The sequence below is a fragment of the Oncorhynchus mykiss genome, chromosome 28 (genome assembly GCF_057628025.1).
Source record: "Oncorhynchus mykiss isolate SJ-2025 chromosome 28, ASM5762802v1, whole genome shotgun sequence".
Lineage (NCBI taxonomy): Eukaryota > Metazoa > Chordata > Actinopteri > Salmoniformes > Salmonidae > Oncorhynchus > Oncorhynchus mykiss.
This window is the reverse complement of record NC_143049.1, coordinates 33,035,913-33,060,186: the sequence shown is the minus strand read 5'-3', so window position 1 is coordinate 33,060,186 and position 24,274 is coordinate 33,035,913. Positions and strand designations below refer to the sequence as shown.

The window sequence follows — 24,274 nt, the reverse complement described above, 5'->3', positions numbered from 1 at the left end:
TGTGTAGATTAATGAGTTGCAGTTCAAACGAGGAAATCAGTCAATTGAAATATATTCATTAGGTCCTAATCTATGGATTTCACATGACTGGAATGCAGATATGCATCTTTTGGTCACAGATACGTAAATTAAAAAGAAATGGACCTCACAATAGGCCTCAGGATCTTGTCAACCAGCCCCGTGTCTGTGTGTCTATAGCTCTAACCCTTACCATTTCATTTACCAATAAACTTGGGCCTCCTGTCTTCAGGCAGGTATTTGGCCACGTCCTAGAAAGGCACACCAGACAGGGCTATGCCGACCCTTGTGAGGTAATCCAGAAAATTGTGGAAAACAGTGACACACTCAGGCAGAAAACAGGCCCATCTTTTCAAAGAAAACACAATTGAATTATATCTCTATTTGAGAAAAATAAGTAGTTTTGTTGTACAAAGATGCCAGAAATGTTCCATACACACAAAAAGCTTATTTCTCTCAAATTTTGTGCACAAACTTGTTTACATCCCTGTTAGTGAGCACTTCTCCTTTGCCAAGATAATCCATCCACCTGACAGGTGTGGCATATCAAGAAGCTGATTATAAACAGCATGATCATTACACAGGTGCACCTTGTGCTGGGGACAATAAAAGGCCACTCTAAAATGTGCAGTTTTGTCACAACACATGATGACAGATGTCTCAAGTTTTTTGAACTGCAACTCTGTAAAACCTTTGAAAATTGTTGCATGTTGCATTTATATTCAGCATAAATGTCAGTGTGAAAAGGTGTCCCATGGTCTGTTTTTAAATCAATGTACTCCAAACACTGGTGGTAACCAGATGATCCCAATAAGTTATGTAGCCTAGTAAACGATGCCCCCCTCTGGTATGTTCTATTGCAAACTGTCTGGAGCTTCTGGTTTCCTACTCAAATATATTATACTTATTAAACCGGCAATATGTAAGCAAACAAAATCAGAAAAAAAACAGGTGGAAGGATCACACACTTTAATGACACAGCAATAAAGCGTAACGGTATCAAAAACATCATGCAATACATATACAGTAAATATTGAATTATACTTCTGCCAAAAGATGCTTCAGTGCTACATATTACACTGAGTATACAAAACATTAAGAATACCTGCTATGACAGACTGACCAGGTGAAAGCTATGATCCCTTACTGATGTCACTTGTTAAATACCCTTCAAAAATCAGTGTGGATGAAGGGGAGGAGACAGGTTAAAGAAGGATTTTAAAACCTGGAGACGATTGAGACCTGGATTGTGAGTGTGTGCCATTCAGAGGGGTATTTAAGTGCCTTTGAACGGGGTATGGTAGTAGGTGCCAGGTGCACCGGTTTGTGTCAAGAACTGCAACGCTGCTGGGCTTTTCACACTCAACCGGTTCCTGTATGTATTGATAAGGGTCCACCACCAAAAGGACATCCAGCCAACTTGAAACAACTGTGGGAAGCACTGGAAATAATATGGGCCAGCATACCTGTGGAACGCTTGGCACATTGTAGCCCATGCCCTGACGAATTGAGGCTGTTCTGAGGGCAAAAGGGCAACTCAATTTTAGGAAGGTGTTCCTAATGTTTGGTATTCTCAGTGTACACATTATGTATACAGGATATTTAATATTGTTGCTAATGATATGAAAAAAAAGTACACAAGTATATGGATAAAACAGAACACTGGCCCTGAATATGGCAATGTTGATGGCTGCTTGAAGGAATTCCATGTAAACAATGATTTCTTCAGACACTTTTCTAACTAACACCTCATAGTTTAGAACTAGGCAAGAATTCAGCTAAAGATAAATAGAGTTGAGCAATAAGAAGACTGTTGTACATATACAACATTTTGTCCAAAAGTATATCAAGAAGATTAGGAATGTAAGAAAAAAATGTCATTTGATAACATCTGGAGTTTTGTGCAAATATCACGTGAGAAAAGAATTGTGGTAAATGATCAATACTGTGCCTCATATATTCAAAAATGTTTGAAAACAAGGCAGTAAAAGTCCAGAGGATTTTGGAAGAGTTTCTCTCCTGGCTGGCTTTGGCATGCCAGTTGCCACCCTATACCACTGACACAGCACATGTTCTAATTCAACAAAAGCTGATAAACTTACAAAGAGCACCCTCATGATGTGGGCAAACAATGAACGTAGTTTATTCTGCAGCACAAATCAAATAAAAATAGGTAAGAACACCTAGATTAATAAATAAAAAAACACTAAAACCCCTCAGCCAGTGCTCTTCAATTTTGAAGGGTCACAATTGTGGGGGCACAGACCCTAGGTAATGATACTTAGCCACGGTGCCTCCAGAACTCATTTAAGGAAGTGCATTGACGGTAAGGCTTCTAGAAACTACACGTCTCTGATTTAGTGGCGCTCTTGGTTCCCTATGTGGAGACATTGCATGCACACATCACTGACAGAGAGAGAAACAGAAACGATGGTGAGGTAACTACGGGAAAAGTTGTTTTATCAGGAAATTGCTTAACTACAGTGTATTTTGGCACTTAGTCATTTCTGGATATGTATTAGAAGAGGAGAGATCCAAGGTGAGAAACAGTCGTAACACAGGGTCCCTGCTGAGGCTTCTACAGGCGATAGTGTGCATTGTTGACAGCTAGCTATAGCGCCAAGATTGAGGGTACATTGTAGCTAGCTAGTTATAGCGCTCAGATTTAGTTGGCCCTTCTGCTTGCTCCAACTACAACCTCAAGGCTGAGAATGACCACCTACCTAGCGCAGATAGTTAGTTACATTTGACTGTGACCTTAAAAAGTGTAATTACTTTACGGTATATAGATTTAAATTTGTATAAAAGCTATAGTACGATTCAATTTCCAGTCATGTGTCCCAGGAAGTGCCCTTCGCTACTCGAGACCTGTCATGTGCTGACAAAACTGAGGATAGATCACTGAATGAAATATGAAGTCCATGCAATTCATGAAGTGCTTAAGTGTTCTACGTAAAACCGTTTGCTTTGGCCCACTTTAGACAAACATACACCAGTCTCTTCAGTGTGCTTCCCTGGCGTCTTCTTCTGTGACCGGTTTCTACTGTAGGAATCCCCTCCCCTGGCCTAAAGCCCCGGATGATGGAAACTTTAGGTGGGAAAAAACAGCTCTGGCTGACTCTACTTTAGCATCACACACACCCAGAGTGCCACAATCTGAGGCTGAATGTTTTTGTCAAAGTGCAGGATAACCAACCACAGCTCTAAGCTGCTGAGGGACATGTTACTATATTTAGCACTTGGCTCAATGACTAAACCCTGCTCTATCCATTCACTGGTCTTGTACCAAAACATGTAGAGCAAACAGAGATTTGTATAAGTATGGGCCATGACCTCTATCGCAAAAAACAAGTCTACAAAAACCACCCATAACGGAGACCATTGAGTCCAAGGAGAGTACCAAAATAGCTACAGACAGATCCTGGTACACTCTGATCTACATTAGCTACATGACCTTATTTTCTGCTTTCAGGCTACAGTGTTATTGTGTCTGTCACAATATGTAAACTTGTCAAGATGAAGACCAAGGATTAACTCTACAGTAGCGACATCTACACACCAAACTTAAATCCACTGACTTGGCCCATCCTATGTCAATGTCAACGCAAGCTCCTTGATAAGATAAATAAAATCTGTCTTGAAAAGGCAGTTGTTAAAAAAAAAAAAATACATTGTAAGATACAAAGCTACAGTAACTTCAAAATGGCAGAAGTCCAGTCGAGTATTTTATCAGACCTTTAAAAAAAAAAAGAAAAAAAAGGGAGATCTGGACCCGAACAGACCCGAGAACAACCAGACGTAGACCGGACCCATACCTTAAGGGGTCAGGGTCTAGACCAGATCCGATTGTACCAGAGTGACACATTTATGTTAATCAGCCAAGTTTATCTTCCGGCTAATAAATAGGTCTTTATATATGTTGGCTCTCCATAAGTCAATAGATTCACCTTATTAGCGTAAAATAAAACATTTCTAGGTAATGCAGAGACGTGGTCAGATCCATTTATGTCCACTCTGGTCTATCAGCTGTAGTTACATAGACCCGGATCAGAGGGTCAACTACAGAATTTCAGTCACAGTAATTGAGTCCCACCCAGACCCATAGAGTCTAGATCCTTCAAACTCAACTTTGGACCTCGAAGCCAGTCCCACTATCTTTTTTCATTGTTCCCCCTTAAAATCAGGGACTGATTTAGACCTGGAACACCAGGCGGGTGAAATTAATGATCAGGAATAACAGAAAACCAGCAGGCTCCGGACCTCGTAGTGTAAGAGCTCAATACCCCTGTTCTAGAATGTCCACTCAAAAGAGTGAAATCAGAGCCTTAGATCAGTATGATGTTATACAGTCTCTCTCTGGATATACAGTATGTCTCTGGATATAACCATTCAGTGCAAAGGGGGGACAACAATAACAGAAAGATGCATAGAAGCAGAACTCAGGCCCATACCCCAATCACTCAAAATATAGGGAATGCTTCAAGAGAACGAGATGATTTACCTGTCAAATTACATAAAATCCATAATATAATTCTTCAAAGCCTGGATTAAATTCTAACAGGTTTTTGATTATGATTGCTAATCCCAACCAGTTCTCTGCTTTCAGAGAACAGGTGAAATTTAGTGAATACTGGTTGTTTTTCCAAAAGGCATCTTTACCTTCAAGTTCTTAAGCTCAGCTTCTAGGCACCTTCCGTTCAATGAACAGTAGCAACAGAGAATGTCCTGTGTGAGTGGGCAGGAAAGTAGGTACCACGATGAGCAATATGAAACGACAGCTGGGCTTGACCCTACCACACTAAATTCAAAGTTCACAGTCAAAACCCAGGGTCGTAATTCACTAGTGCACACCGTAGCAAAACAATGTGCAAAGGAAAACAAGTGTCTTACTGGACAAGTTTAGGTAGTCCCTCCCTGTTTCAGTTAGTTTTCTTCCATTTGGTGCCTAATGAATATAACCCAGGACTAACAGACCGTAGAGGCTTCTTCCACTACCTAGCTCAAAGAGCTAAAAGTCTTGGAACAGTTTAGTCTCTAGTCTAGTTCTGTTCTAGTATTTCCTAGGGTTGTTGTAGGACACAGAGAGTGGGGGTGCGCTGGGGCTTGGCACGGCCACAGGGGAGCTGAGCTCTGGGGGGTACGGCTGCAGGCCCATTTGCTTGTTGTCCTGGAGCTTGCGGACCACCACGCGGCAGAAGTCCTCGCTGTGGCGGTGGCAGGTGTCAAGGAGCTGGCGGACCTTGGCGGTACGCGTGGCCCGGTTCACCACCAGCTCGTAGTCCTCGAGCATCAGGAGAGAGCGAGCCAGCAGGGCATCCAGGCTCTGGTTCAGACAGGCCTCCGTCATCTGGGAAACGATATCCTCGCGCCGCACTGCGATCCATCGCGCCACAGGGCCCAGCGTTAGGTCGGGGGGATCCGAAGATGGGTTGAAGTCTGGAGGGTTTGGATAAAGCCAAAGTAGGTATTAGATTAGCAGTGATATAAATAATTGGAACAGTTGTGGCCTGGAACAGCACTGAGGAACATGAAAGCATACCTTAGATAGGACAAACTTTTCAGTGTTCCTCAAGGCTCTGTTCTTGGACCACTGCTGTTCTCTCACACAGTGTACAAAACATTAGGAACACCTTCCTAATATTTAGTTGCAACCCCCTTTGCCCTCAGAACAGCCTCAATTCTCTACAAACTGTTGAAAGCGTTTCACAGGGCCCATGTTGACTGCGATGCTTCCCACAGTTATGTCAAGTTGGCTTGATGTCCTTTGGGTGGTGGACCATTCTTGACACACACGGGAAACTATTGAGTGTGAAAAACCCAGCAGCATTGCAGTTTTTGACGCACTCAAACCGGTGCGCCTGGCATCTACTACCATACCCCGTTCAAAAGGCACTTAAATATTTTGTCTTGTCCATTTACCCTCCGAATGGCTAGCTGGCTGGCTGGCTGGCACACACAATCTATGTCAAGGCTTAATTTTTTAAATATATTTTTTAACATGTCTCCTCCCCTTCTACACTGATTGAAGTAGATTTAACAAGTGACATCAACAAGGATCATAGGTTTCTCCTGGATTCACCTGGCCAGTCTCTTATGGAAAGAGCAGTGTTCCAAATATTCAGTACCAGTCAAAAGTTTGGACACACCTACTCATTCAATGGTTTTTCTTTATTTTACTATTTTGTACATTGTAGAATAACTGGGAAGACTTCAACACAATGACATTACACATGGAATCATGTAGTAACCAAAAACAAAAGTTAAATCAAAATATATTTTATATTTGAGATTCTTCAAAGTAGCCACCCTTTGCCTTGACAGCTTTGAACACTATAGGCATTCTCTCAACCAGCTTCATGAGGTAGTCACTTGCATTTAAAATTAACAGGTGTGTCTTGTTAAAAGTTCATTTGTGGAATCTCTTTCATTCTTAATGTGTTGGAGCCAATCAGTTGTGTTGTGACAAGGTATGGGTGGTATACAGAAGATGGCCCTATTTGGTAAAAGACCAAGTCCATATTATGGCAAGAACAGCTGAAATAACTAAAGAGAAACGACAGTCCATCATCGTTGGTTCCCATCGTGAAGCATGGAGGCAGAGGTGTGGTGGTGCTTTGCTGGTGACACTGTCAGTGATTTATTTAGAATTCAAGGCACACTTTAACCAGCAAGGCTACCACAGCATTCTGCAGCAATACACCAGCCCATCTGGTTTGTGCTTTGTCCTGTTGAAAAACAAATGATAGTGGGACTATGACTCAACACACCTCCAGGATGTTTGACCAAGAAGGAGGGCTATTTGATCAAGAAGGAAGGCTATTTGACCAAGAAGGAGGGCTATTTGACCAAGAAGGAGAGTGATGGAGTGCTGCATCAGATGACCTGGCCTCCACAATCACCCGACCTCAACCCAATTGAGATGGTTTGGGATGAGTTGGACCGCAGAGTGAAGGAAAAGCAGCCAACAAGTGCTCAGCATATGGGGGAAATCCTTCATAACTGTTGGAAAAGCATTCCAGGTGAAGCTAGTTGAGAGAATGCCAAGCGTGTGCAAAGCGGTCATCAAGGCAAAATATATTTGGATTTGTTTAACACTTTTTTGGTTCCTACATGATTCTATAGTTTTGATGACTTCACTATTCAACAATGTAGAAAATATTAAAAATAAAGAAACTCTTGAATGAGTAGCTGTGTCCAAACTTTGGCTGGCTGGCTGGCTGGCTGGCTGGCTGACTGACTGACTGACTGTCTGACTGACTGACTGACTGACTGTCTGTCTGTCTGTCTGTCTGTCTGTCTGTCTGTCTGTCTGTCTGTCTGTCTGTCTGTCTGTCTGTCTGTCTGTCTGTCTGTCTGTCTGTCTGTCTGTCTGTCTGTCTGTCTGTCTGTCTGTCCAAAAGTATGTCGACACCCTTCAAATTAGTGGATTGGGCTATTTCAACCACATCCGTTGCTGACAGGCTTATAAAATCGAGCACACAGCCATGCAATCTCCATAGACAAACATTACACGCATACACAGTGCCTTCGGAAAGTATTCAGAATCCTTGACTTTTTCCACATTGTTACCAGCCTTATTCTAAAATGGATTATATAAACAAACAAAAATCCTCAGCAATCTACACACAATATCCCATAATGACAACGTGAAAACAGATTAACTAACAATTTAAACAGAAATATCATATTTACATACAGTTGAAGACAGAAGTTTACATACACCTTAGCCAAATACATTTATACTGAGTTTTTCACAATTCCTGACATTTACTCCTAGTAAACATTCCCTGTCTTAGGTCAGTTAAGATCGGCACTTTATTTTAAGAACGTGAAATGTCAAAATAATAGTAGAGAGAATGATTTATTTCAGCTTTTCTCAGTGGGTCAGAAGTTGACATACACCCAATTAGTATTTGGTAGCATTGCCTTTATATTGTTTAACTTGTTTTGGGTCCAATTTTTTGGGTAGCTTTCCTCAAGCTTTCCACAATAAGTTGGGTGAATTTTCCCCCATTCCTCCTGACAGAGCTGGTGTAACTGAGTCAGGTTTGTAGGCCTCCTTGCTCGCAAACACTTTTTCAGTTCTGCCCACAAATGTTCTATAGGATTGAGGTCAGGGCTTTGTGATGGTCACTCCAATACCTTGACTGTGTTGTCCTTAGGCCATTTTTCTACAACTTTGGAAGTATGCTTGGGGTCACTGTCCATTTGGAAGACCCATTTGCGACCAAGCTTAAACTTCCTGACTGATGTCTTGACACGTTGCTTCAATATATCCACGTAATTTTCCTTCCTCATCTTGCCATTTATTTTGTGAAGTGCACCAGTCCCTTGATGCTGCCACCCCGTGCTTCACGGTTAGGATGGAGTTCTTCGGCTTGCAAGCCTCCCCCTTTTTCCTCCAAACATTATGGCCAAACAGTTCTATTTTTGTTTCATCAGACCAGAGGACATTTCTCCAAAAAGTACAATCTTTGTCCCCATGTGCAGTTGCAAACCGTAGTCTGGATTTTTTTATGGCGGTTTTGGAGCAGTGGCTTCTTCCTTGCGGAGCGACCTTTCAGGTGATGTCAATATAGTACTCGTTTTACTGTGGACAAAATATACTTTTGTACCTGTTTCCTCCAGCATCTTCACAAGGTCCTGCTGTTGTTCTGGGATTGATTTGCACTTTTTGCACTAAAGTACATTAATCTCTAGGAGACAGAACGCGTCTCCTTCCTGAGCGGTATGACGGCTGCGTGGTCCCATGGTGTTTATACCTGCGTACTATTGTTTGTACAGATGAACGTGATACCTTCAGGCGTTTGGAAATTGCTTCCAAGAATGAACCAGACTTGGAGGTCTACAATATTTTTTCTGAGGTCTTGTCTGATTTCTTTTGATTTTCCCATGATGTCAAGCAAAGAGGCACTGAGTTTGAAGGTAGTCCTTGAAATACATCCACAGGTACACCTCCAATTGACTCAAATTATGTCAATTAGCCTATCAGAAGCTTCTAAAGCCATATCATTTTCTGGACTTTCCCAAAGCTGTTTAAAGGCACAGTCAACTTAGTGTATGTAAACTTCTGACCCACTGGAATTGTGATACAGTGAATTATAAGTGAAATAATCTGTCTGTTAACAATTGCTGGAAAAATGACTTGTGTCATGCACAAAGTAGATGTCCTAACCGACTTGCCAAAACTATAGTTTGTTCACAAGAAATTTGTGGAGTGGTTGAAAAACAAGTTTTAATGACTCCAACCTAAATGTATGTAAACTTCCGACTTCAACTGTAAGTATTCAGACCTTTTGCTATGAGACTGGAAATTGAGCTCAGGTGCATCCGGTTTCCATTGATCATCCTTGAGATGTTTCTACAACTTGATTGGACTCCTCAAATACAAGTGTGCCAAGCTTGTAGTGTCATACCCAAGAACACAGTAGCTAGGTAGGTAGTGAGACTAGGAGTTTAATGTTAGTTGTGTCATGTGATTTCATTTGGAACTTTAACTATGTTACCTGGCTGGGGTTGGTATGGCTGTGGCTTCAGGGTGAGGTTGTCCAGGTACGTCACACACTCTGTTTCAGGCAGATCTGGTTTGAGGGGAATGTTGAGCTCATCCAGGGGCCTGGCGCTCTGGGGGTAGTTGTTGAGGTTGTTGTCCCCCTGGCTCGGCTCTCTGAGGGGCTGCGGAGGCTCCAGTGTGTGGGGCATGAACAACGAGGGGGACACTTCTAGGAGGGGTTGGGTGGAGGGGGGGCGACAAGGAGAGGTGGGTGTCAATCAGAGGAGGCTTTTCTCCAGGGAGAAAAGAGAGAACTGGGTATCAATGCAACTCGTATTCAACGCAGAAACAGACTAGTACTCAGGAAACTCGCCATTTCCCTTCAGGGCAAAAAGTTAACTGTTAATCACAGCTGTCAATCACAGTCTAGGAAAGTGGGCGGATTTACCTTTAGAAGGCGGAGCATTGGTGCTAGTGAGGGAGCTTGGTTGGGAGATGTCCGTGTCCTGGGAGGAGCAAGACCCAGAGCCAGAGGTGGAGCTTCCCTATGGCAGTGACAGAGCTTGTTAAAAACATGCACACACACACACACCGGAGTGCTCTACATAAGAGTAAACTGGCCCTAAAAGAACAGATACACAGCTCTGGAAAAAATTAAGAGACCATTGCAAAATGATCAGTTTCTCTGGTTGTACTATTTATAAGTATGTGTTTGGATAAAATTAACTACTAACATTTCTCCCAAATGCCAAATAAAAATATTGTAATTTAGAGCATTTATTTACAGAAAATTACAACTGGTCAATGTTGTCAGTAGTTTATAGAATAAAACAAAAATACAGTGCCTTCAGGAAGTATTTAGGCTGTTGGTTGACAAATTCTCTTGTTAAGTGGTCACAAATATATATATTTTTTCATGGCACATAAGACACCTGTCTGATTCGTGCCTGGACTAATCCATTGCGGAGGCGGCACAGGCCATCACTCTCAGACAGGCATTGGCAACACAAGGCATGCGTGCCATGAGGCTATTTGCCTTGGCACGCCAAGCAATTTGATTTAAAAAAAAAAAAAAGTGAAATTGCATTGGTTTTTCCATAGATGGCTACTGCTTTGGACCTGCCACAGTTCATGAGAGTATTCCTTAGGCCTATAGTATGTGAAGATAATTTGTCTTGGGTATAATTTTAAATGTTGAGTCAAGAAAACTTCATTGTGTAAATTGTTTGCCCTCTGATAGACGCTAACTATCAATTCCCCATTACATACAATATATCACCAGTTGTACATTTACCATTAATCCCAATAATTTCTAATCTACAATGTTTGTTATGGTAATTTCTGATAATGTCTGACAATATATTAATATTATTAGTATTAGAGTGGACACGTTGTTTGTAGAGCTCACAACCTGAGACAGCAGGGTAGCCTAGTGGTTAGAGAGTTGGACTGGTAACCGGAAGGTTGCAAGTTCAAACCCCTGAGCTGACAAGGTCTGTCATTCTGCCCCTGAACAGGCCGTCATTGAAAATAAGAATTTGTTCTTAACTGACTTGCCTAGTTAAATAAAGGTAAAATAAAACCTACGCTACACTTATGAGAAACAAGTTCTGCCAATTAATTCATTGTCTTTTGTTTGAAGCGCTCCTGTCAATGTTGAGTAAGGACCCGATTACGCATAGAAGTAGGCCTAGGCTACCTGGCCTATGCACAAATGTACAAACTTGCCCATTTAGGGATGTCTGACAGTATTAACTTACCATACCACGCAAAATAATTATTTAAATCAATCAAAGTCTGTTTTTACATCCATTGAGAATGACAATAGCTTCTCAATGTATTTGTCAAATCTTTCCAGCTCTCTTCCTTTTGAGGACCACCGAGCCTCGGCGCGAATGGAAAAAACATCATGCTCTGATCCAGTGGAAACCTGATTACTTCTCAACTTTGCGCAAATACAGATGTCTGTCCAGATCTCACTGGCGTGGGAAACAGAGCTCAGAATAGTTGATTCAATGTTGCTAGGGCGAGCATCAGGCCTGACAGTTGATAGTTGATACGATTTACTTTCATGTTCGTTGCAGACAGGCGGAATAGATGGATGAATGTGATTGAAGAACATGAATAAACTGCCACATTTGTGCATCTTAATTATTTAATCAAACCCTTAAAGCATCAGATAAGCTCTGTGCCTATAGTTTATTTTATTAATAAACACACAGGGTGTGTCTATATAATGAAAAATACACGTTCGAAAATGTTGACCTATCAATTGGTAAAAAAAGAGGACTCTCGGTTGACCCAAAAAACATTTTTGCCGGGGACAGCCGGTCATTATACTCACTGGCCAGGGACTGGGGTTGTTCTTCAGAATGTTCAGAGACTTCTCCTCTTCCCTCCCCCTCTCACACACCACGGGTGTGGCAGAGTAACAGCTTGCCCGCCTCATCAGCTAGAGAGAGAGATAGAGAATATATGCTGCTTTATAAACTGGGTGGTTCGAACGCTGAACGCTGATTAGCTGACAGCCATGGTATATCAGACCGTATACCACAGGTATGACAAAACACTTATTTTTACTGCTCTAATTACGTTGGTAACCAGTTTATAATAGCAATAAGACACCTCGGAGATTTGTGGTATTATGACCAATATACCATGACTATGGGCTGTATCCAGGCACTCCGTGATACGTTGTGCATTAGAACAGCCCTTAGCCATGGTATATTGGCCATATACCACACCTCCTCATACCTTATTGCTTAAAAATAAACTGATGCAAATCATTGTGTGCATTTCTTTCCACGTTAAACGGTGAATAAGGAAGTGAAAGTAGGGGTTGGATTATTTCTACCAAAATGTGAAGTCATACATTTGTCTCTCTGTTCGTCATTTGTCAAGTCATCCATCTCAAGACATATCAATGAGTCACGATGCGCCAAACCCTGGTCAAGTCTGAAGTCATCAAATTTGGGGCTATCACAAACAGAACTAAAACATTAAAACAATACACAGGGAGGTCATATGAGCCTGGGGATGAGGTTACTTGAGTCATAGTGAATGACTTGGGTCTGTATGTTTCCTGCCAAACCTTTTCCTTTTGACCTGTGTACTGGACAATCTCGCACTGACTGACCTTTGACTTCTTGACCTCCAGCACGGCCTCCAGGACGTTGATTTCATCGAACCTCCTCAGCATTGGCTCCAGCTCCATCACACACTCTGCACAAGACAAGTAGAGACTGTTATGGCTCTATAGTTTTTAGGGACAAATGTATACTTGCAACACCTACATAGATAATACATTGACATCAATGTATTAATTGTACAAAACATTGAGTTAGGTATATTGATCATAAGGGAGGTTTCTGTGCCAAGTAACAAGATAAGGTTAGAATGGCATCTGTCTGAGTCAGTAAAGGTTACTGTGAGTTAAGATGAAAGGTGAGGGGTGATCTCTTACTGAGAAGAAAGAGGTATTTGTTGGCTGTGAGTAGAAGTCCCCATTAGGCACAGATCCAGAATCAGCTTATTTTTCCCAAATCCTAACCATAAACATTTGTGTCACGAAAGCGCCAAACTGTTCTGAGGTCTAGGGGCAACTTCAGCCTATGTGAAGGTAACGAGTTGAGGTCAAAGGTTAGAGGTCATGTCTCTTACGGAGGAAGGATTGCCGTTCGTCGGGGTTAGCGGTCCAGCCGAAAGTCATGAGGTTGATGAGTGTCTCCCTGCTGGGGATGTCCCCTGGCAGACAGTCCAGGCCTGTTTCCGGACGTGCCCCCCGCAGCACGCTGAACATGATCTGCATGGGGTTGGTCGCCTCTGTACAGAAATACAAATGCTCACTCAGTTTTTTTTAACTTCTGAATGAAGATTTAATATCACTTGCGTCTGGAAATCCCACCACTATTTTTGAGCATGCAGAGGACTATAAATGTTAACTCATGAGTTTGGTATATGTCACTGACAAGAAACAGTAAGGTCATGAGGCTAATCTAACGTGTATGTATAGCTGACAACATTTATTTTGAATGAGGTTATATGATTCCATAAAAGAGGTTATTAACATCCATAAAAAACACATTGCTTTTACAAACATTCTATACTGCATTCCACCAGTAAAAACAACATCTAAACCTTAAATTACCTTCAAATGGTATCCTCCTGGCCAGCACCTCCCACATAATGATTGCGTAACTAAAATGGGAACATAAAAAAAACAAAAAAAGCTTTATTTGACCCACAGTTAGAATAGCAGCCTCTGGGGAGAAAAATAAATATTGATGTCAGATGAGCATTCCCCTCAAAGGGATGTCTAATACTAAGAGTCAGTCATGAATCTCATTTCCTCAGTCGTACACAAAAGGCCAATACACTTCCCAGTGGAGGCATGACTCAGTCACCATGACAGTCTACTGCCCAAAAGCCCCAGTGACTGTGAATCAGTCAGAGGTTAGGGGAACTTGAAGGGCTAGTCTCATATCTCTTTTCAGCATTTCCTTTTGTGACATCTTCACTGAAACAAGGGGTTCCTTTAAGGGGGTGTTCATCTAGAAAGGGCAAGCACCTTAGAGACGCTCACTGAGATCAATGAAATTGAAACTTAACAAAGTACTTCACCGTTTGCTCCGGGAGGAATGTGGATTGATTTACCTAAGGCTAAATACTACACTTGCCTTGAAATACAATCTTCTATTAAATAGCAACTAAACATGATAAGCAACTTCTCCTTTTGAAAACGGCCTGTGGCATCGATAGGAGTCAGACATTTATTCTAGGTGTCAAAATGGACTACAAAGTCTAAAATAGGATAATTTGTCATAGTCAGTCTCGTCCAAAACTGAGATTTGCGAGATTATTTCTTAATTATGGTATGTCACGGAATTAAGGGTACCGTAACAGTTTATTTCAATCCTGCCCACAGCACCCAAGTAATCATCAATTCGGAAAGCAGCTGCATGCAACCCAATTATAATGCCCATGGTACATTTTATTTGACATATATGGGGTTAGTTAGGGACCATCAGTAAATTACATAATGTACATGGGACAATATTTTTAAAATGTCAATAGCTCCAAATTTCAATTACTTAAAAACCTCAAACCAACTCAATTGTAGAAATCCATGTACAAATATTGAACACATTTAATGAGAACTAAAAAGTTGTGCAACATGAAAATATTGTTCCATTTACATTGTGCAATTTATTGACGGTCCTTAACTAGCCCCACAGACAGGCAATCCAAAGTCAAACCAACTTTGCCACGGACGCACACCGGCCGGCTGAAGCTAATTGGCGAAAGAAGTTGGCTAGCTTGCTACAGTAGCTAGTTTAGGCTACTTCCAGACACAAGACCTGGTTAAACTGTTTCAAGTTATCTAAAAAGGGTGATGTACTAACTGTGTACCATTTTGCCAGAGTGAAGTACAAATGCTTCTCACATTCGCACACACACACACAAAAACAAACAAAACCCCATTCGCAGTTTCATTTCTTAATGAAGATAATTGAAACAGAGGCTAAAATCAGGAAGTTCAGCCCCCTTTAAAGTTGTGAAAAATGACACTTCTGCTACTCCCTTTGAAAAATGATATGCAAGGAATGTTGTAGAAACTAATTGTATATTTGAGGTAGATCCCCACAGAAATATGTTTGTGTGGGTGTGTTGGGAGTGTCAGTTTAGTATGTGTGGGTCAAGTAAGTGTGCATAGAGCCAGTGCAAGAGAGTCTGTGCAATAAAAAAAACCTGGTCAATACAAATAGTCCGGGTAGCCATTTGATTAAGTGTTCAGCGATCTTATGGCTTGTGGGTACAAGCTGTTCAGCTGTGGGTACAAGCTGTTCAGGAACCCCAAGCTGTTCAGGAACCCAGGGATGTACTGGGCCGTACACACTACCTTCTGTAGCCAAGCAGTTGCCATACCAAGTGGTGATGCAGCCAATCAAGATGCTTTCAATGGTGTAACTGTAGAACTTTGAGGATCTGAGGGCCCATGCCAAATCTTTTCAGTCTCCTGAGGGGGGAAATAGGCTTTGTCGTGCCCTATTAATGTTGGTTGGTGTATTTGGACCATGATAGGTGATGTGGACATCGAGGAACTTGAAGTTCTCGACCCACTCCACTACAGCCCGGTCGATGGAAGGGCCGAGCATGCCTCCATTCACGTTTCCTGAAGAGCACGATCAGCTCTTTTGTCTTGCTGACATTGAGGGAGGTTTTTCTCCTGGCACCATACTACTACTCTGACCACCTCCGTATAGGCTGTCTCACTGTTGTCAGTGATCAGGCCTACCACCGGTGTCGTCAGCAAATTTGATGGTGTTGGAGTCGTGCGCAGATACAGTCATGGGTGAACAGGGAGTACAGGAGGGGACTAGGCACGCACCCGAGACCCTCGTTTTGAGGGTCAGCATGGCAGATGTTTCCTACCCACACCACCTGGGGGCAGCCCATGAGCAAGTCCAGAATCGATTTGCAGAGGGAGGTGTTTAGTCCCAAGGTCCTTAGCTTAGTGATGAGCTTGAAGGGCACTATGGTGTTGAACGCTGAGCTATAGTCAATGAAAATCATTCTCATGGAGGTGTTCTTGTTGTCCAGGTGGGAAAGGGAAGTGTGGAGTTTAATGGAGAGTACCTCCATCTGTGGTGGTAGGAGAATTGGAATGGGTCCAGGGTGCCTGGGACGATTGATGTGAGCCACAACTAGCCTTTCAAAGCATTTAATGGCTACAGATGTTGAGTACTATAGGGCGACAGTCATTTAAACAGGTTACCTTGGCAATCTTGGGCACATGGACTATGGTGGTCTGCTTGAAACATGTAGGTAATACAGACTGGGTCAGGGAGAGATTGAAAATGTCATTGAAAACACTTGCCAGCTGGTCAGTGCATGCTCGGAGTACGCATCCTGGTAATCGTTCTGGCCCTGTGGACTTGTGAATGTTAGCCTGCTTAAAAAGTTATTATGTCGGCTACAGAGATCTTGATCACACAGTCGTCCAAAGCAGCTGGTGCTCTCATGCATGGTTCAGTATTGCTTGCCTCAAACCAAGCATAGAAGGCATTTAGCTTGTCTGATAGGTTGCATCACTGGGCAGCTCGCTGCTGGGTTTCCCTTTGTAAATTGTGATAGTTTGCAAGCCCTGCCACATTCGACAAGTGTCAGAGCCGGTGTAATAGGATTCAGTCTTAGTCCTGTATTGACGCTTTGTCTGTTTGATGATGTCTTACAAGCATCCAGATTGGTGTCCCGCTCCTTGAAATCTGCAGCCTTTAGCTCAGTATGGATGTTGCCTGTAATCCATGGCTTCTGGCTGGGATATGTATGTGCGGTCACTGTGGGTGATGATGTCGTCAATGCACTAATTAATGAAGAAGGTGACTGATGGGGTAAACTCCTCAATGCCATTGGATGAATCCTGGAACATATTCTAGTCTGCGATAGCAAAACAGTCCTGTAGCTTAGCATCCACTTAAAAAAAAATGTGTTGTAAAAACTCTTGTTAAATGGTATGGCCTACAGCTTATCATGAGGTATTCTAACTCAGGTGAACAGAACCTTGAGACTTCCGTAATATTAGAGATTGTGCACCAGCGGTTGTTAACAGAGACACACACCACCCCCTTTGAGTTTACCCGACGATGCCATTCTGTCTTGCTGATGTATAGAAAAACCTACTAGATTTATATTTTAAATGATTTTGTTCAGCCACGACTGAAAAACATAGGATATTACAGTTCTTCAGATCACGTTGATAGGATAGTCTCGAATGGAGCTCGTCCAATTTATTTTCCAGTGATTGCACGTTTGCCAATAGAACGAACGGAGGGTAGAGGCGGTTTATCCACATGCCGACGTAGTGTCGTTGGGTATCCTGCACGCCGGCCTCTATAACACCGCCTCTTCCTTTTTTGATCGTCGGGAATTTGGGCCTGGTCCGGGATGAGCAATATGTACTTCGCCGCCAACTCATTGAAGTAGAAATCCTCATCCAAATCGAGGTTAGTGATCGCTTTTCTGATGTCCAGAAGCTCTTTTCGGTCATAGGAAATGATAATGGAAACATTATGGACAAAAAAAAAGTTACGATCAGCACAACAACCCAACAAAAAAAAAATAGCACAATTGGCCAGGAGCCCGTAAAACGTCTGCTATTCCCTCCAGCGCCATTCTTCTATTCATTCCGGCTTTGATGCCAAGAAGGGAATGGTCTGTTGGTGGCGGCACGTTACAGAAATTGTCAAATAATATTGGATGAATGTCATTGTTTATTTCAAGGTATGTCTTTATTTTTGCTGAACTGCCTGATCTTTATTGGATATAATTTGCAGGATATCATGGTAGCCAATGTTTGTGTTAGCCATTATATATGGATTTACTGCTGCTAGTAGTAGCGGCTCTCAGTTTAGCATGTGGCTAGCTATAGCTCCCATTGGCCAACAACAGAGTGTTAGCCAGTTTGGTCATAGACGTCAATTGTATATTATGATAGACAATGTTAATCTTGATTTTGTGTAACAGTAGGAGAAATGCTGAACTGCTAATAAGTGATGTGTTTCAAGGCTGCTAGTGGTTAGCTAGTAGGGGGAAGCCAGGGGTGGAAAAGGGGCTATGCTAAAAGCCTAAACGCTGTATTGTGATCAAACATTTTTAGCTGATACAGAATAAAGAAATCACAGGATATGGTCAGATGAAAAGTTGGATTTAGACTTTTTAGAGGCCCTTTAAGATAGTGGTCTGAACCTAGCTACAGTATGTTAATATTATTCATGACTTACAGGTTGCCTGGATGCCATATCACTTTGGGCTTTAGCATAGTGCTCGGTTGTTCATTGTCATGCCATGCATATAGCAGAGGGGCTGGCTAAAGCACAAACAGATCTGGCCAGGTCCTTTAATTCAAAACCTGGTTCTTGTTGGCTCACCTGTACATGTCGTGTTTGGCATCTGCCCTGCGGCTCTTGGAGGGTTCGTAAGCTTCGGGTGGCATGTAGATGACGGTGCCCCCCATCTCAGGTGGCTTGGATCCTGAGCCTTTACTGATGGATAGCTGACGCCACTTAGACAGGCCAAAATCTGCTATCTGGACACAACAAGGACAACTGGGTTTTGAGAGCAGGATTTTGCAACGAAAAGTGAAAATTCTTATTGGACAGGTAGTACTTCCTTGTTTTCAAACATTTTCTCCCTACAAGAACACAACCCTGAACTTCCAAGGAGACATTGATCATCAGAGACATTCAAATATGTAGGCCTAGGCTATTTCTCAGGGAAATTCGAAAATGCTGTTTATTTATACACAACCAAAATGAATCTGGGCCATTACGACTTTAGTCAGTTAAAAGCCTCATTAATACATGAAGCTTAATAGGGGCAGATGAAGATTAGATTGGTTCATGCAGGAGGGTTGAGCTGGATGATGGAGAGCTGATTCATATTTTAATCATCTCCTGCCCCCGTTTTCAGTATGACCAAACAGTTTAATTGGAACCATGAATATTTTGGTCATATTAAATGGAAGACAAATTGCCTTTGCCTTAGCAAACAAAATCAAATGTTATTTGTCAACATGCTTTGTAAAACAATAGGCTTAGACGAACAGTGATTCAGGGGACTATATAATATGAAAACTGCTAAGTAAGACAGAGGTTGACACACACACCTTGACATGAAACTCTCCGTCGAGCAGAATGTTCTGCGTTTTGAGGTCGTGGTGCAGGAGGGGTGGGGTCATGTTGTGTAGGAAGTTAACCCCTAGAGCTATCTCGTACAGGACACGCAGCCTCAACGACCAGGCCAGCAGGGGGTACACTGTCTTCTACAGAGTGTGGGAGGAGAGAAGGGAAAGTACTACCAGTAGCTCGCAGCCCACCTAAGAGTAACTCGCCAAACAATTCTGAAAGTACATGACATTTTCAAATGTTCTACCGCAAACAGTCATAAACAAATCTCACAAGTATCAGACACTGCAAGCTGCCAGCTCCATTTAAAAAAAATGCAACATTGACATCATCACAACCCTGGTTGGCCACGATTTGCTTAAATTGCCAAACCTAACACAATATCTGCCAATTAATGTTCAGCAATATTGATCGGATTCAAGTCGGGGCTCGGGCTGGGCCACTCGAGGACATTCAGAGACTTGTCCCAAAGCCACTCCTGCGGGGTCTTGGCTGTGTGCTTACGGTCGTTGTGCTGTTGGGAAAGTGAACCTTAGCCCCGGTCTGAGGTCCTGAGTGCTCTGGAGCAGAATTTTATCAAAGATCTCTGTACTTTGCTCCGTTCATCTTTCCCATGATCCTGACTAGTCTTCCAGTCTCTTCCACTGAAAAACATCCCCACAGCATGATGCTGCCACCACCATGCTTCTCCCTAGGGATGGTTCCAGGTTTCCTCTAGAAGTGACACTTGGCATTCAGACCAAAGAGTTCATTCTTGGTTTCATCAGACAAGATAATCTGGTTTCTCATGGTCTGAGAGTCCTTTAGGTGCCTTTTGGCAAACTTCAAGCAGGCCGTCATGTGCCTTTTACTGAGGAGTGGCTTTTGTCTGGCCACTCTACCATATAGGCCTGAAAGGTGGAGTGCTGCAGAGATGATTGTCCTTCTAGAAGGTTATCCCGTCTCCACAGAGGAACTCTGGAGCTCTGTCCCTGACAAAGGCCTGACTCTGATTGCTCAGTCTGGTAGGGCGGCCAGCTCTAGGAAGAGTGTCTGTGATTCCACACTTCTTCCATTTAAGAATGAGGGAGGCCACTGTGTTCTTGGGGACCTTCAATGCTACAGACATGTTTTCTTATCCATCACCAGATCTGTGCCTCGACAATCCTGTCTCTGAGCTCTAGGGACAATTCCTTCGACCACAGGTGGACTCCAATCAAGTTGTAGAAACATCTCAAGAATGATCAATGGAAACAGGATGCACCGGAGCTCAAGTTCAAGTCTCATAGCAAAGGGTCTGAATATTTATGTAAATAAGGTATGTTTTTTTTTATGCTTGCTAATTTGTAAAAAAAAAAATCTAAAAAACAGTTTTCCCTTTGTCATTATGGGGTATTGTGTGTAGATGGACTTTAACATTTTTGAAAAAATGTTTTAATCCATTTTAGAATAAGGCTGTAACGTAAGAACATTTGGGGAAAGGGTCTGAATAGTTTCCAAATGCACTGTATAGAATTTGTTCCTATTATTTGCAAACTTTGGCATGAAATGAGCAGTACAGAACCATTGCTAGACTGTGACATTAGACATCACATGCCTCACTCGCTAGATGCTCAATGAAAAATAGTCTTCAGATGTGATTAACCATTGACATGGACTCAGAACATCCAATTCCATTGTTTCTCTATGATCAATTGTTAATTTTATTTCACTCTAAAAATTACAATCTAAAACCAGGAACATTTTTACTGAGTTGTTTATTAACCATTCTTTTACTTGGTATAATCGACAGAAAAAAATAGTGCACTACTTTTTCTTGTACACTAAAGACCTGGGGAAGAGTTGCAGGGTAGTGGAGAAGAGAATGTGCCTATTTAAAAACTAGGGAAAAAAAGTTGTAGCTCGGGATGTTTCATTGTATTAAAAGAAGCTCTAAATGCTAGAAAATGTAGGAGACCCCTGGACTGGGGGGAATGAGAAGAAATGCCAGTGCTAAGTATTGTGCCGACATCGCAGCGCTCACATTTTTCAGTCATAGCGAGAGTATTGCAATCTGATAGCCTGAATGACATTCTTCTTCATTCAAAATGATAGTGGTAAACACTATGCCTATACTCTGCTTCGAAACAGTTGTGGGAGAAGGAAATGAAAAGCCCCTAGACTGGTATGGCAAGATTCTTGTGCCTCAGTCCCAACTCCCTTGTTTGAACAGGTACACTGTTCTTACTAACGGTGTGTACCTCGTGAAGCAGCTGATCCAGAGAGCCATTGCTCATGTACTCAGTGACGATGCAGAAGAACTCAGGCTCGTTGCACACGCCAAAGATTTGGATGATGTAGTTGAACCTGGCCTTGTGAAGCACCTCCGCCTCCTTCAGTAGGCAATTCCTCTCCCTGTAAACACAGTCATGATGAGAACATTTTGACATTAGTCATTCAAGTGACACAGGAATTGAGATTCATATTGAATCTTTGTGTGTATTGAAAAAAATAAGGTACATTTCTGAGTGATAGAAAACAGTGAAATTAATGTATTTTCTATTCAAATTGGCACATATCCATGAGGCTCGTAATATCTACTTCTCCTTTAGCCCAATATTGGACTAGAGAGCCTAACTTTACTTCTTAGTCCAAGGACCTTACGTGTTCTATTTAAAAAGGGCGAGATGCCTCGAAGCCAAATCCCTCTACTTTCATATCAAAATAATTTCACAAATGCAAAATACACACTGTATTTAACACAGTTGCAGCCGACAGTATTTTTCCCTGACAACACGTTTGTGGCGCCTGTCTTCCGTTTACACACAGATGTTCGGAGACGCAGAGAGCTAATTAGCACAGGTCAGTTAGTCACCGTCTCCTGTAAACAAACGCTGTAACATGGAAATGTGGCCGTGTGGGAACCCTATAAAAAAAGGTGTATCAATTTAAACCTTTTGTATTTTGAAAATCCTTTATCGCTGACATGAAAGATATGGTTCTCATGGTTGCAAAACCGTACCGCAAGCAACGCATGTTAATTATCCATGGCAATGCTCAGATTTAGTGTCGGGGATATTAATGAAACTCCCCTGTACAGAACACGTATTCGACTAATGACTTATGTGTAATGTACTGGAACTTTGAGTCATGATCATGGCCTATCTAGTCGATACATTAATCAAATCTGACAAGGCGATGATAGATTAGATCTCGATTTGAACAAACATACCTTTCGCCAACAGGCGAATCCAATTTCAGACACTTGATGGCAACGGTGGTCCGCCAATCGCAATGCTGTGCCTTGAACACGGTTCCGAACCCACCTTTACTCAGGTAATGCAAGTCCGTCAGCTTTTGATAGGGGATCACCGGTAGAGTGCTCGTGAGACTACAAAGGTTCACACAGCCCGTGTGCTGCTGCTCCATAATTATTGTGAACCTACAATAAGGAGCTCTTGAAAAAAGCTTGTCCTCCTCTGACTAAAAGAGAAAGCGGAATTGAGAGTTCCTGTTCCCGATGCAACGAAAAGACCCTGGTGGCTTGACAGAGCCGAGTACAGTTCCATTAAAAAGGTAGCTAGCTACGTGATGACGTTTGACTTGCAGGTTTGATATAATGTGCTCGCGCTGCCAGTGTTAATGATTGCAACTGGACGTCGGAAGAAAAAAAAAAACAGTGACTTGAATTGTTGCTAACAAAAAAATGTTAGACTGTCCTTTTCTGTCAATGTATCCAACTCTCTAGCGAGTAACGTTAGGGACTAAAAACCACTCCACGCCAAAACAACCGGTGACTGATTTATACTTGTAAGCTAAAGACACGGCATTGGGGCATATTCTTGACCCTGTAGAAGTCCGTCATTAGTTAGCTAGTAGCGTGCTACAAAATAACTGACTGATTAAAATAAGGACAGCAATGTTTACATTTTACGTTTAGGTAACTACGAAAGCGGTGGTTTCTGTGTCCGTTGTTGTAATTGTGTGAAGGGATAGGATGACAAGACCCTTCCGGGTTTCTTTTGAGTTACATTCAGGATCCGAACGTTATGGCGTTGTGATTGGGCTCGTTCGAGCGGACCAATTTTGTCAAGTCTCATTTCAAAGTGCGATATATTATGGGGATAAAAACGGTCCGATTTGCTCCTTACATCGACTTCATGAACGTCACAAAAACCATGTGATCAAAGGTCATGAAGTTTCGACTGCAATGTTCAGTTGTTGTTTGTTTGACCCACGCGAATTTGACCGAAGATGTGACCCGCATTCATGTGGATATGTACAATTTAATGTGATATGAGGCTCTCTCGGTAAACAATTAAAAGTACAATGTACACACATATTTACAGTTTGTGAGTGTGTAATATGGAGGTTTGAGATATGTTTATTTCGAAATGACAAAGAAACACTTTATAAAACAATGGCAACACTGCCATGTTGCACTGAGCCATCATTGTCCGACTCAATCAATCAATCAAATTTATTTATAAAGCCCTTACATCAGCCTATGTCACAAAGTGCTGTACAGAAACCCAGCCTAAAACCCCAAACAGCAAGTAATGCAGGCGCAGATGTACTTTCCCCAGCTTTCCTTCTGGACTTTCTTCTGCACTCGGTTGCTTCAGCCTTACCACTAAAACAAGCTCATTGACTCTTCAAAAAGGACTGCAACATTCTGGCACCATCTGAAGTACTTTGCTATAATTCGTTTGACGTGTCAAGTAGCAAATATATACCATCATATTTAATAACGCGGCAAAAAATGAAAGTAAAACACGAAAAAGACAAGTTGAAATATATAGGTTTTGTTGCCCATATATTTACTTTACGGTATCTTTGAACGCCTTTGCTGGGAAATTGGCGGGATTTAGACACGCCCACATGCGACACTCGTTTTTTTTGTGACCACAGAGAGACAATAAATATATGTAATATATTGTGGACAGTAAAAAAAAAATATATATAAAAAAATTACAATCAATAGTGTGTGTATGAAAGTGTGTAGATATATGTGAATGCACTCCTTTAGCGCCCCCACCCCTCTCCCCCTGCACAGTTGTGAGCTATAATTTTAATGACGTTTTTTATCTTTTATATTTTTTAATTTTTTAAAGTAAACACC

At 42.0% G+C, this 24,274-nt stretch overlaps 1 protein-coding gene across 1 annotated transcript; it reads right to left on the bottom strand.

The window, feature by feature from the left end:
* Positions 1 to 972: 972 nt before the first annotated feature.
* Positions 973 to 24,117, bottom strand: LOC110508995 (receptor-interacting serine/threonine-protein kinase 2). Its single transcript, XM_021589929.3, has 11 exons — positions 22,385 to 24,117; positions 21,414 to 21,567; positions 19,176 to 19,331; positions 18,439 to 18,596; positions 13,659 to 13,708; positions 13,172 to 13,333; positions 12,648 to 12,733; positions 11,856 to 11,963; positions 9,960 to 10,056; positions 9,525 to 9,740; positions 973 to 5,454 (listed from the first exon to the last, which is right to left on the bottom strand). Exons 1-11 carry the CDS (start codon positions 22,579 to 22,581, stop codon positions 5,069 to 5,071), a joined length of 1,770 nt encoding a protein of 589 aa, XP_021445604.1. The 5' UTR covers positions 22,582 to 24,117; the 3' UTR covers positions 973 to 5,068.
* Positions 24,118 to 24,274: the final 157 nt, after the last annotated feature.